Source organism: Muntiacus reevesi, chromosome 2 (genome assembly GCF_963930625.1).
Source record: "Muntiacus reevesi chromosome 2, mMunRee1.1, whole genome shotgun sequence".
Taxonomy (NCBI): Eukaryota; Metazoa; Chordata; class Mammalia; order Artiodactyla; family Cervidae; genus Muntiacus; species Muntiacus reevesi.
In genome coordinates, this window is record NC_089250.1 from 269,406,985 (window position 1) to 269,420,434 (window position 13,450).

The following is a 13,450-nucleotide window of genomic DNA, read 5'->3' on the forward strand; positions in this document are numbered from 1 at the left end:
AATTGACAGGCCTGATAGAATAGTACCCAAGCAGCAATAATCCTTTCAACTATTTAGTATATACTATATGTCTTTCTAAAAGTTTTACAGGGTCTTGAATGCACCACATAAATAATATAAAATCAACTACATTGTTGTTCCACCGTTTTGCAAATATTTTGACAATATTTGCATTAATGGCGTCTTTAAATGGCATCTTGAATTTTCTTCAGCTTATGTGAACTAAAATTTAACTGGTAAAACACAAATACACAGAGACAACACTAAAGAAAGTGTATAGGAGTTTTCCTAGGGTCTTCCCTGGTAGTCTTAGCTCCCAAGTCAGGGGGCCGGGTTCAGTCCCTTGGTAGAGAACTAGATCCCACACGCCACAGCTAAAGTGTGCCTGCTGCAACAAAGTCTCCCACATGGCTCCAAGATTCTGCAGAGTACAACCAAGACACAACTCAGCCAAACATAAATACGTGTATTTTTTAAAAAGAACTTTATATAACTGGGGAGAATACCAAAACAAGAAAAAGATAAACATTTTGATACATACAGACATATATTAAAATGAGACTATATACTTACAAAGAGTATTAAGGAGAAGCTAGCATTCAGAAAACTAAGATCACGGCATCCAGTCCCATCACTTCATGGTAAATAGATGGGGAAAGAGTGGAAACAGTGGCTGACTTTATTTTGGGGGCTCCAAAATCACGGCAGATGGTGACAGCAGCCACGAAATTAAAAGATGCTTATTCCTTGGAAGGAAAGTTATGACCAACCTAGACAGCATATTAAAAAGAAGAAACATTACTCTGTCCACACAGGTCCGTCTAGTCAAGGCTATGGATTTTCCAGTAGTCATGTATGGATGAGAGAGTTGGACTATAAAGAAAGCTGAGCACAGAAGAATTGATGCTTTTGAACTGTGGTGTTGTAGAAGACTATTGAGAGTCCCTTGGCCTGCAAGGAGATGCAATCAGTCCATCCTAAAGGAAATCAGTTTGGATGTTCATTGGAAGGACTGATGTTCAAGCTGAAACTCCAATATTTTGGCCATCTGATGCGAAAAACTGACTCATCTGAAAAGACCCTGATGTTGGGAAAGATTGAAGGCAGGAGGAGAAGGGGACGACAGAGGATGAGATGGTTAGATGGCATCCCTGACTCAATGGACATGAGTTTGGGTAAACTCCAGGAGTTGGTGATGGACAGGGAGACCTGGAGTGCTGCGGTTCATGGGGTCACAAAGAGTCAGACACGAATGAGCGACTGAACTGAACTGATTCATGTTCAGTTCAGTTCAGTTCAGCTGAGTTCATTCATATTCATGTCAATAAAATCGATATTCATGTCAATAAAGTCAGTTCATGTTCAGTTCAGTTCAGTCATTCATATTCATGTCAATAAAATCGAGATTATTTTTAATGGGTTAAAATATATACATCTACTTGTGGATGATATTCTTTGTATATTTTAAATACACAAAGGTGCAAACATATACAATGGTATGAGATAAATTAAGGTTCTTGGTTCTGAAATTTTAATGTCTTGAAAAACTGGATCATTTTGTTGAGCTGTATCTTAGATATTAAACACAGGTGAAAACAGACTAGCACCAATAGAATTGTTGCAAATATTTTGATTAAAAAATGCAAAAATGTGAGTCAGACTTTCTCTGTGATATGAGCGTGGAGTGTACTGGAAACATCACACTTGGGCTTGAGTGATGAAAACTCCCACTCCCAAAACCCAGTATCTATCATCAACACAGTGAGTGTTCATTTTCCAAAGCAAAGAGAAACCAAGAAGAGGTGGAGTTTCTCCATTAAGTGTGAGGGTTTTCACATGTTCCTCATTCCATTTTTCCACAGCTTTGTCTAAAGACAGAGGGGGAAAAAAGTGAACTTTATAGCCTGATAATCTCAGAGAAATCACCAGAGCCAGTGGACATCATCTGTCATGTTGTAAATGGATCACACGGAAGATGCACTATCAGAACCTGGGCATTTCGGAAAAAACAAGGAAATTATAACTTGAACCTAACATAAAAAATATCAGTTTATGCAAAATTCATTTCATATAAACTTCTTCTGTTTTGTATCCTAACAATGTTGTCATGCGAGTGTATGTTCCTCGGTTCTTTGTCTCGTCACAACGAAAATTTCGAGTGACGGACATTAAAGCCCCTTGGCGGGTCAAGGCTCTCGGAGGACAGATCATGTTATAGCTCTTAAATAAATCAGTGTTACAGCTCTATTTATTTAGATAATACCCAGAAAATTCATCTTCGAGTTGTGAGGACAGGTCGATCCAAAGACACGAAGAAAATATCGCCCCAACGCGCGGGGGAGAGAGAGAAAGAAGAAAAAGGAGTTTGGCTCCTGTTTTTATCTGTTTCTCTGCCCCTGGGTCTGTCTTATGCAAATCGGGCCTAGGCAGGCGCGTTGTTTGTTTTACCTGATTATCTCACTCCAGTCCTCCGACCTTCTTTTGTTTTATTTTCGCGGGCTTTCCCTTCCAGGTCTTTTAGCCACCGCCATTTTGGACTCTTTTCCCCTATTCTAACTACCAAACAATGTGTTTAACTACTAAGTCTTAGCATTACAGAGGACAGTATCCCCTAGTTTTCTTTTTACTTCTGAGCATTTTCTGAAAAATTCTGGATCACTGAGTTTATTCAATATATAAGGGCATTTTCTAACTCCTAAAGAGCTGAAATTGCATCCCCATGGAAACTCATCATGGCATTTCCCCTCGTTCCCTAAGATCCCAACACCGAACCACATCCCAGTGGGAATCTCGGATACCAGTGCCTCTCCGTGTTTCTCTCTCACAAAGGCAATATATTCACCAGTTGAAAGTCGCTAATTCATGCTGAGAATTCATCATGCTCCGTAGAAAGCCAGGTTACAGACAAGGGAGACAAGATTCTGGGACACAAGGGAGAAGTGGTCTAAAGAGCCAGGCTTCACTATGAGAAGAAGAAAAGGAAAAAATAAAGAAGTTGATAACAAACACCCAGGCAGAAAAGTTAGAAGCAGAGAACTAAAGGTTTGCAGGTTCTCAGTCCAGGCATTTCAGGAAGAAAAGCAGACACAGCCCCAGGCCCGGGACAGGACATGTACCTGAGAAGCTGCCATTTCCTCCTCTTCTTCCTCCTGCTCTGCGTCTTCTTTGGGGATGTTACGTCGCAAACTCACATCTGCATCTTGAGAAAATACCTTCAATGGCATCCATGCAGCTGTTTAACCTGGTACTGCTGCAGTGAAAGAGAGGAAAAAGTTTTCCTGTTTCGCCCACCCTTTTCTGAGCTGCTTTTCGACTTTCTGTGTTCCCAGTCTTTAGTGGGGAATCAAGACTAACCTGATAATGCTAATCACATCCTGGTGCTCTACACTATTTGCAGATTGTCCGAGCTAGTTCTTCTCCTTACTTTTCGAGTTACAGAGAACAGTTCACGAGAGACAATGGACCCTGCTTCTGGGCTACCTGACCCAGCCTATGAGGTTTGTGAAAAAAATGCAAGAGGAAGACCCGCATTCAGAGCCCTGAGGAGAAACCTCACACCTGAGACCTCAGGCAGGGAAGGTTTAGGGAGGGAACTTCTAGAAACAAAGAAGGTCAACCTGATTCCCTGGGGAGAGGCTCTCTCTAGGATGGGTGTGGTGGTCCACAGCCTGCCTGTACCCTTGGGGGCTGGGAGGGAAGAGGTGAGTGAGTGGTGGGAATCACCTGGGGGTCTTGGTTTCCTGCCAGGCTTTACTTGCAGAATTCTTCCCAAAGATCTCCCCTGTCCTTAGTTTTTTTCACCCCCCTCTGCAGCCTGGGGACACAGCTTTTCACAAAATGATTTGCTTTGTGACCACCTCTCTGCAGGCGTGACACCTCCAACTTCAGAGACCAGGAGCCTGGAGGCATTTCCATCCCCGCTTTCTTGAAAAAGAAACCTGGGGCAGCAGGAGGCCTGGCGTGCTGCAGTCCAGGGCGACTGAGCCACTGAACTGAACTCAACTGAGCAGGACACGCTAGGTTCACAGTGCGTATGGGCGGAGCCAAATGCCTCTGAAAACGGTGCCCTAAATTCTCTCTGATGACCAACCAAGGAGGTAATGATGGGTGTTATCATAAGTTACATCACACATGAATTAACACCTGAGAATGTTGTTGCTCTACTTCCTGTGTGTTTTTCGAGGTTTTATGAATCAACTGCAACAGTTCGTTGTCTGCTCCATTCAGAGAGTTCTATTTTCCCACATCTTTAAAGTACAATGAGCAAGGAAAAATTAAAGATAGAGGTATATTCATCTTTCTCATATTATGTATTCTAAAAAATATTCAATCTGCATTCACCAGTACCAACTTTGTAGAAGATTTAGTTTCACAGCAGAATTGAGAATAAAGTATAGACATTTCCCATATACCTCTTGTTCCCACATGGGGAAAATCACCCTACTTAGCTTTCCCCACCAGAGTGAGCATTTGTTAGTGAAGAAGGAATCCATAGGGCCTGGACTCCATCTCAGGCCTGTCTGTGCTGATCATGCTCGGCCACCGCTCCAGTGGTCTCTGAACTCTCTGCTTAGTGCCTGTGGGAACGACAATGGAAGGATAAGACACCCTCCAGACAGGGGAACCTTGAAGATCATATCCAGGTTACTCATCACCTAAGAGAAAACAGACACTAATCACCCTTGCCTCCGAACACTATCTATCAGAATGTAGACACAGGCTTATCGGTTATTAACTGGTTGGAATGTAACCGCGGGCTTATGGATTTTTAACTGTTCGAACACACAACACGTGAATGACGGGGTTATAGTGATTGTATTTACCTTTCCTTTGTAAGCATCAAGAGGTTGGGGTGGTGGGTTTGGACACGTTCACATGGGGTATAAAAGATTTTCACAAATGCTCGTCAGGGCCTTGGCTAAGAGGAGACTCTGCCTTGGGCCAGCTGGTGTAATAAACTGAACTCCACTATCTGCATTGTCCTTCTGAGTGAGTTTGTTTCCGGGAAAGCATGGCTATAACATTACCACTGATGAATCTACATGGGCAGTAAATAGATAAAGTCTCTAGTTTACCCCCAGTGTTCCTCTTTTAGGAATGTGCAGTCCATACCTCTAGATAAATGTTTAATAACATGTGTCCATCATGACAGTTTAACACAAATTATTTCATGTTCCAGAAAGTTCTCTAGACTTAGGTGTTCATAGTCCCTCCTTTGAAATCCATGGTAATCATGCCCTTTTTAATCTCTTCTATATTTCTTACTAGATTCCCAGGTGACTGAGTGGTAAGAAATCTGCCTGCCGATGCAGGACATCCAAGTGATGTGGGTTCAATCCTTGGATCAGGAAGATCCCCTGGAGGAAGAGATGGCAACCCACTCCAGTATCCTTTCCTGGGAAATCTTTGGACAGAGGTGAGCCTGGCAGGCTACAGCCCCTGGGATCACAAATACTCAGACACAACTGAGCACACATATGAACATTTACCGACACCAAAAGTCATATTGTAGAAATCCTACTTTTTGTAGCATTCTCAAATGGTCTTCTTTCACTTAGTAATGAAGGAGGAAACAGACAGAGCTGGCCTCCGTCTTAGGCCAGGCTGTGAGCATTAGCCTACATGCATGGTCACCCTCCCAGTGGACTCTGAACTTTGCGCTCCAGTGACTGTAGAAATGGCATACCAATGGAAAATCAGATCCCACCCCGCCCCCCATAAAAGTGCCTCAAGTCTTGTACTTAGACTCTGTTGCCTAAAAGAATATGCTAATTATCTCTGTAACAGAACAAAGTGGTAAATTCCATTCTGTTTATCTGGATATGACCGCAGGCCTGTTGATAAATATCCACTGTTTATTTAGTCCTGTGACACATGAATCATGGGTTAACTTTGATTGTATCTCTCTTTTACTTTGTCCAAACTCGTTTCAAGGAATTTGGGGAGGTGGGTTTGAGCAAGTTCACTAGTGTATATAAAGTTTTCACAAAAACTGTTCAGGGTCCTTGGCTAAGAGGAGACTCTGCCTTGGCCCCGCCGGTGTAATAAACTGCACTCCACTATCTGCATTATCCTTCTGAATCAGTTTGTTTCCCAGAACACATGGCTAGAACAGTAAAATGCATGGAATGATTGTCAATGTATTTTATGCCTTGAAAGCTTAGCATGCAAAAGTTTAAGAACTACCTCTGCGCCTATATTCCTGCTTAGTAAATAAGTTCATCAATACCATATTTTAAATTCCATACATATCTGTTAAGACAATATTTGCACAAATATAGAGATCAGACGTGGACACAGCAGAACAGGGGGACCAATTGAAAGACCATTGACATATATACACCACCATGGGTAAAACTTTGGAGAACACTCTTGAGAGTCCGATGGACTAAAAGGAGATCCAACCAGTCCATCCTAAAGGATATCAATCCTGATATGCATTGGAAGGACTGATGTTGAAGCTGAAAATTCAATACTTTGGCCATCTGATGTGAAGAACTGACTGATTTGAAGAGACCCTGACACTGGGAAAGACTGAAAGGGGGAGGAAAAGGGGACAACAGAGGATGAGGTGGTTGGATGGCATCACTGACTCAATGGACGTGAGTTTGAGCAAGCTCCAGGAGTTGGTGATGGACAGGAGACATGGCGAGCAGCACTCCATGGGGTCAGTCAGACACGAGTGAGCAACTGAACTGATGGTGAAAATAGGAAGCTGGTGGGAAGCTGCTGTTTACCACAGGAGCTCAGCTTGGTGCTCTGTGCTGAGGAGAGGGGTGAAAGTGAGACCACGGGAGGGAGGGCCAAGAGGGAGAAGATTTATGTATACTCACGGCTGATTGATGACGTCATACAACACAGACTAGCAGAACATTGTAAAGCAATTATGTTCCAATAAATAAATATATACATATATGTCTCAAAAGGAAAAAAGCTAAACAGACTGGTCACCGGTGGTGGAGAACCCGTCTGACCCTGCGGGGACAAGGGCCGCACCCCTGGCCCAGGAATCCTCCACGTGCTGTGGGGAGACTGAGCCTGTGCCCACAGCTGCTGAGGCCGGGCGGGCAGCTTGCTCTTTCCATGGGCAGGAGGCAAAGAAAGATGCTCACCAGCGCTGAACAATAAGGAATGCAGAGCAAAGCTACAGGGATGTATCACCGCATGCCAGTCAGAACAATGAGCAAAAAGCCCACTAATAATATCATAAACGCTGAAGGGGCTTGGAGATCAGGGAACTTCCTACATGGCTGGAGGGAATGTAAACTGATGCAGTCATGAAGGAGGACCGTGTGGAAGTTCTTAAAAAACATAACCTCCTGGCATTGAAGGAAATGAATTCCATGAAAAGTAGACAAAACAGATTAATCGACAAATTGACAAGTTTTATAGTTTGTAGTAAATCATCTGCAATTCTGAAATGACCAGTTTCATCTAGCATTTCTAAATTCTTTAAGTTAAATGTGTAAAAATACATACACTCACATATTCCTTCTTGGTTTTCTAACATGTATGCCTTCAGATATTTATATCTTGTAATCAACGTGTTATATAAATCATATTATGTATATATCTTCAGATATTTATATATTGCATTCAAAGTATGACAAAGCCAAAAGAAAACAGTTCCTTTAAGCCTTACAAGACACATGTGCTAAGAATGATAGAGGGAAAGATTTTATAAATCTTGGTTCAGAATTTTCCCATCATGGCTGTTGATTATTCTTTTTGTGACTTTGTTAAACTTACATTTGCTTAAATGAGCCCCTGAAAAGTTTTAGCTAAAAGAACAAAGGACAATTGCAGCACGTGAGTTTATGACTCTAGGTCCTCAGAGAACTCACAGCAAGTCTTGAGGTCCCCTGAGGAAGGTCAAGCCTAGAACCAGGCAGAGAAAATTCCAGTACTTGGGGCTCGGACCTGACCCTGGGTGAAGTGCTGTGGGCCCCACAGATGTGGATGGGTCCATTCAAACAAAGACGAGCATGATTTTGGTGAACTCAGAGGGTAACACTGAAGGGGGGCCTGTGCAGTAGACCCTGGGGTTCAGCAAGACTGCTGGTCCCAAGGAAGGGGTCATCTAGTGCAGGTGCTCACAGGACTGGCTGGTGTGAGTTCAAGGACCTGCAGGCTGCCTGCTCCCCAGACAGACGCTGAGGCAGCAACAGCATGGAGCAGTTCAGGGGAGCTCTCAACAGTACTATATATGATCCTTCTTATTAGAACCACCACGATGTCCATGTAGATAAAAATCAGAGAGGAGATACAACGTAGAAATGGTGGGAAATATATGAAGTTATGAGAGGTTTAATGGCAGTAACGAACTAATTTCTACAGATGCCATCCCCTGTGCTTCAAATAGTCTATCATGACGTTACCTTTCCTGCAACCTTAAATAGTTGGGAGAGGTTAATGCTGGTGGTGCGTTAACCCTTCATTCATTCCACATCAATTGTAACACTGAAAAACCATTCACTTTTATTAATTAAGGTACATTAATTTTACACAGATGGAATAAAACCTTTTACAATTCTTGTTTGTTCCTTGATCAAAATACACATTACAAGCTTCTAAAAACTTTCCTGTTTCTCTGATGAAATTATCTGAGAATGTGATTTATATGGTTTACAAAATGGAGGCTAATTTAGTAAACATGGAGGGACATTCATTATATTAATATGACTTTTCCAGAAAGAGTTTTCTATACTTACATCAGATAGAAGAGAAGGTGTCCTTACTTCAAGCTTGCCAGATAATAAGCATGATTTCACTATGTTGCTGTTATAAAAATACCTTCGATTTTCATGAACTATCCTTCTTTTATGCTTAAAGAGCAAGTGACATAATTATTGAAAACTTAGAGCAAATTTTGTCTTACTTTGAATTATTCCCTGAACACTTACATCATGGTGACCACAGAGGTGTTTGACATCAGTGACAAATACCTCCATTCAGAGGTTCAGTGTGTATATAACACGACTGTGTTCTAAATCTTATACAGTGGAGAATAAATGTAAATGATTCTCACTTAATACAGAAGGGGTTCTCTTACCACTGGGCAACAACCATCAAAAACATAAGTTCGTATATACAGTAGAAACAAATCACAGCATGTAGTAATTTGAGAGTTGAATTACATTCGTTTTGGTTCCTTAAAAATCTCAAATAACGTTAACATAAGCAAAGATACATTAATAATAATTATACCTCTGCAAATATCCACCCCTTCATCTTGTGATCCATACTAACATATCAATTTTGTATGTGTTTTACTTATGGAATACTTGCTACAGTGTTTCTTCTTAGAGTAATTCAACAAAAGGGGTACTAATGACATGCTTTCTAGTATGAATTCTCTGGTATTAAGTTACTTTTGATGTTTGATTAAACAGTACTCTACATTTTTTTATTTCATTCAGGTATCTTTCCGAAGAAGACACTCGTTTTTTCAAAATTGTATATTTAGGACCAAAGTTTTTGTCACTGATTCATTTCTAGGCTTTCTCTGCAGTATGAATTCTCTGATTGTGAGTGAGGTGGTGGCTGTGAGGAAATCCTTTGCCACATTCCTTACATTTCTTTTTTTTTTCTTTTTTATTTTTTTTGAGTTCATGTTTGTTTACTGTTGTAACATTTTGTTTTGAACATCAAACACTGCACCAAAATATGAGCCATTTATCTTCAGACAGTTATCTTTGCCATAAAGTAATGATGTTGACAATTTCTGACAACTCAAGAAATGTATTAGTGGCACTGCTGTGTCTAATAATCAAATGTCATCATAGACCGAATGTAATGATTAAACTAAAAGAGCAACATTTCCCCTTCCTCTTCTTACCTTTAAAACAAACCCAAAAAAGTAGTTTTCACCTGGAAAGAGCACTTACTTTAAACCAAAACTCAATTTTTCACCGGTTTCATTATACCCAGCATTCTCGAAAGCGGGAAAATAAGGCTTCCCAGAGTTAACTATTGATGATACTTGAAAAGATGACAAAATCCCCTGGGAGAGTCGGTTTTAACCAATCTGCAGACAACTCAAGTCTGCTCTTGGCCTGTTCCTTTGAGTCTGGCTGGTACCTCTGAGGACACATTCCATCTGCAGGGCCATGTGCAGTCAGGGGTACGAACACGTCTGGCTCCGGTGGGTGGCTATCACTCCTGTATTGTCAGCAGCTTTTTTCTCACATCATGCTAGGAAGTTTTTCCTTTTTCAAGCTGAAAACTAGCATTCCTTACATTTCTAACATTTCTCTGCAGCATGAACTCTCTGATGTCGAGAAAGACCTGAACTCTGGGAAAAGGCCTTGCCACATGCTGTACATTTATAAGGTCTCTCCCCAGTATGGATTCGGTGATGTTGAGTAAGAAGTGAATAATTGATAAAGGCTTTGCCACAGTCTGTACATTTAGAAGGTCTCTCCCTAGTGTGGATTCGCTGATGTTGAGTTAAATCTGAACTTTTCTTAAAAGCCTTGTCACATGCTGTACATTTATAGGGCCTCTCCCCAGTATGGATTCGCTGATGTTGAGTTAAAGTTGAAATCTCCTTAAAAGCCTTGCCACATGCTGTACATTTATAAGGTCTCTCCCCAGTATGGATTCGCAGATGTCGAGTAAGAACATAAGAACGGATAAAGGCTTTGCCACATTCTGTGCATTTATAAGGTCTTTCTCCAGTATGGATTCGCTGATGTTGAGTTAAATCTGAACTCTGCTTAAAAGCCTTGCCACATGCTGTACATTCATAAGGTCTCTCCCCAGTATGTATTCGCTGATGTCGAGTAAGAAAATAATAACGGATAAAGGCTTTGCCACATGCTGTACATTTATAAGGTCTCTCCCCAGTATGGATTCGTTGATGTAGAGTAAGAAGTGAATAATAGATAAAGGCTTTGTCACATTCTGGACATTTATAAGGTCTCTCCCCAGAATGGATTCGTTTATGTCGAGTAAGAAATAAATAATTGATAAAGGCTTTGCCACAGTCTGTACATTTATAAGGTCTCTCCCTAGTATGGATTCGGTGATGTTCAGTTAAAGTTGAACTCCGCTTAAAAGCCTTGCCGCATGCTGTACATTTATAAAGTCTCTCCCCAGTATGGATTCGATGATGTTGAGTTAAAGTTGGGCTCCGCTTAAAAGTCTTGCCACATGCTGTACATTTATAAGGTCTCTCCCCAGTATGGATTCGCTGATGTTCAGTTAAAGCTGAACTTTGCTTAAAAGCCTTCCCACATGACGCACATTTATAAGGTCTCTCCCCAGTATGGACTCGCTGATGTTCAGTTAAATCTGAACTCCGCTTAAAAGCCTTGCCACATGCTGTACATTTATAAGGTCTCTCCCCAGCATGCATTCCCAGATGTTCAGTTAAATATGAACTCTGATTAAAGGTTTGGCCACATGCTGTACATTTGAATTGTTTCCTTCCTGTATGAACTTTCCTATGTCTACTTCGATTGGGTGAGTTACTAAAGACTTTTCCACATGTATGACACTTGCAATGTTTCCGCTTACTCTGAATTATCTGCTGTTGAATAAGTTTTGAAGACTGGTTAACAACTTTACCATAATAATAGCAATTATAAGCCTTCTCTCCAATATCCATACTCTTATAAGTATTAATAGTAAGTTTTGAGCTTTGACAAAACATATTCCTACACTTATGATGTTTAGAATTGTCTGAAAACTGATGTCCCTGTTGTTTCACAAGATATGAGTCTTGGTCAACATTATGGCCAGTTTCATTGCATGAAGAGCTTCTCATTCCATCATGTATACTCTTGTAATTATTGGGGGTAGAGCTCCTGCTTAAGGAATTACTCATTTTGTTACACTTGGAAAGTTGTTCCACACTAATTATACCTCCATATGTATTGAACAATGATGGTTGAATAAGGTCTCTCCCATTATTATCAACATTCCAGATTTTGGAACAAGGAGAAAAGAGTTGTTGGTTGAAGAACAAGAAACCCTTGTTAAAGGATCCCTCAAATTGGTTGTATTGGGAACTTTCCCCCTCATGTTTAAGTTTCTGGTTTCCAGATATGTTTGAATGTATATTTAATAGACACCTATGCTCAGAGTATAGGTTTGAATGAGTATTTGCAGTAGAGACGAGATGACTTTCCCGATTTTCCACATTTCCTTTCAGAGAACATGTATGTTTCAAGAGATGATGTAGACCTTTGCTGACAAATATACACTTATCTACAGATGCTGATGGCTGAAACTGGTCATCTGAAATTGGTTTTTCCTTATTTGATTCACATCCTTGATTTCTTTTGGCAGTAATGTTTACTTTATGGGAAACTGAGCCAACTTGGTTGTGTCCATCATAACATGCACTGGGCTCTTTATATGCCCTCATACATTCCCAGTCTTTGGTTAAATGTAAATTTGCAAGGTGAAATCTTTCATGTATTCCTAGCTTCGCTGTTGGGAGTAAATCTTCTAATCCTGGCTTTTGGGACCTCGAACCCTGGGTGTCGTGAGAAGACACAGCTGAAAGATATCAAATAATAAGTTATTCTACTTACTACTCTTGGGGAATATAGTTTACAATTTGCATAATATCGGCATACACTTGGCTAGATTAAGTCTAAAACCGAGATAGAAGGGTTCAAGATGGCAGAGCATTCAGAAGACGTGGAGTTCATCTCTCTCCACCAAAGCATCAAGAATACATCTTGAAGTGGAAAAATTCTCACAGAGCCCTGCAGAACATGGGCAGAGGAAATTGGACACCTCAAAGGACGAGAAAGATTCCTGCTGAGCCAGGTAGGACAAGAGAGTGATGGAGGAAAGGGAAGAGGAAAAGAAGCCGGATGGGACCCGCAAAACCATGGGGGGATCTGAAGAGAGGAGAGGTCTCCACATCCAAGGAAGCCCCTCACTGGCGGGAGCTCAGTTGTGACAGAAGGGGAGCCTCGTTCTCTGTGGGAAGAGAACACGGCAGCCAGCATGAAGGACAGAGTGAGACGTGTACGCAGGGTACTGTCCCCTGCCCTGCCCACCCAGCCTGAGAGGGTGTCCTCCGCTGCAGACAAGGGCTGGGTGCTGGAACGTGGCGTTCTGAGAGCAGACCCAGGTAGAGGACTACGTTTGCCGTGAGTAGATATCCTGAGGGGATGGGAGGGAGGGAGGAGCTCTGCACATGGGATGCTTGTGGAGGAAGCCTGAACCACCAGAGAAGCAGAGTGGCGATGTTGAGTGATGCCCGAAGAAAAGAACCTCTTTGCAGCCACTCTGCCCCTCTGCCTGTCCCTGCCTCTCCAGGCGCTAGGAATGGCTCCCACCTAGGTGGGTGATCTCATGACCCCCACAGCTGCTTCCTCCTCCCCAGCCTCCTCCCCACCAGGGTAGGCTCATGGGATCCAGGGGCACATTCAGAACACAAGCCTGTGGGTGGTCCCAACGTATAGGTGATGTTGAAACCACAGCTGAG

General features: G+C 41.8%; 2 protein-coding genes across 2 annotated transcripts in view; both read right to left on the reverse strand.

The window, feature by feature from the left end:
* The window catches only part of LOC136161629 (small ribosomal subunit protein uS14-like), a 539,148-nt gene that overhangs the window by 117,672 nt on the left and 408,026 nt on the right, over positions 1–13,450 (reverse strand). The gene's annotated exons all lie outside the window — the stretch shown is intronic.
* On the reverse strand, positions 10,244–11,611 carry LOC136157548 (zinc finger protein 724-like). Its single transcript, XM_065919401.1, has 2 exons — positions 10,948–11,611; positions 10,244–10,779 (listed from the first exon to the last, which is right to left on the reverse strand). The coding sequence occupies exons 1-2, from the start codon at positions 11,609–11,611 to the stop codon at positions 10,244–10,246; spliced, it is 1,200 nt and encodes a 399-aa protein (XP_065775473.1).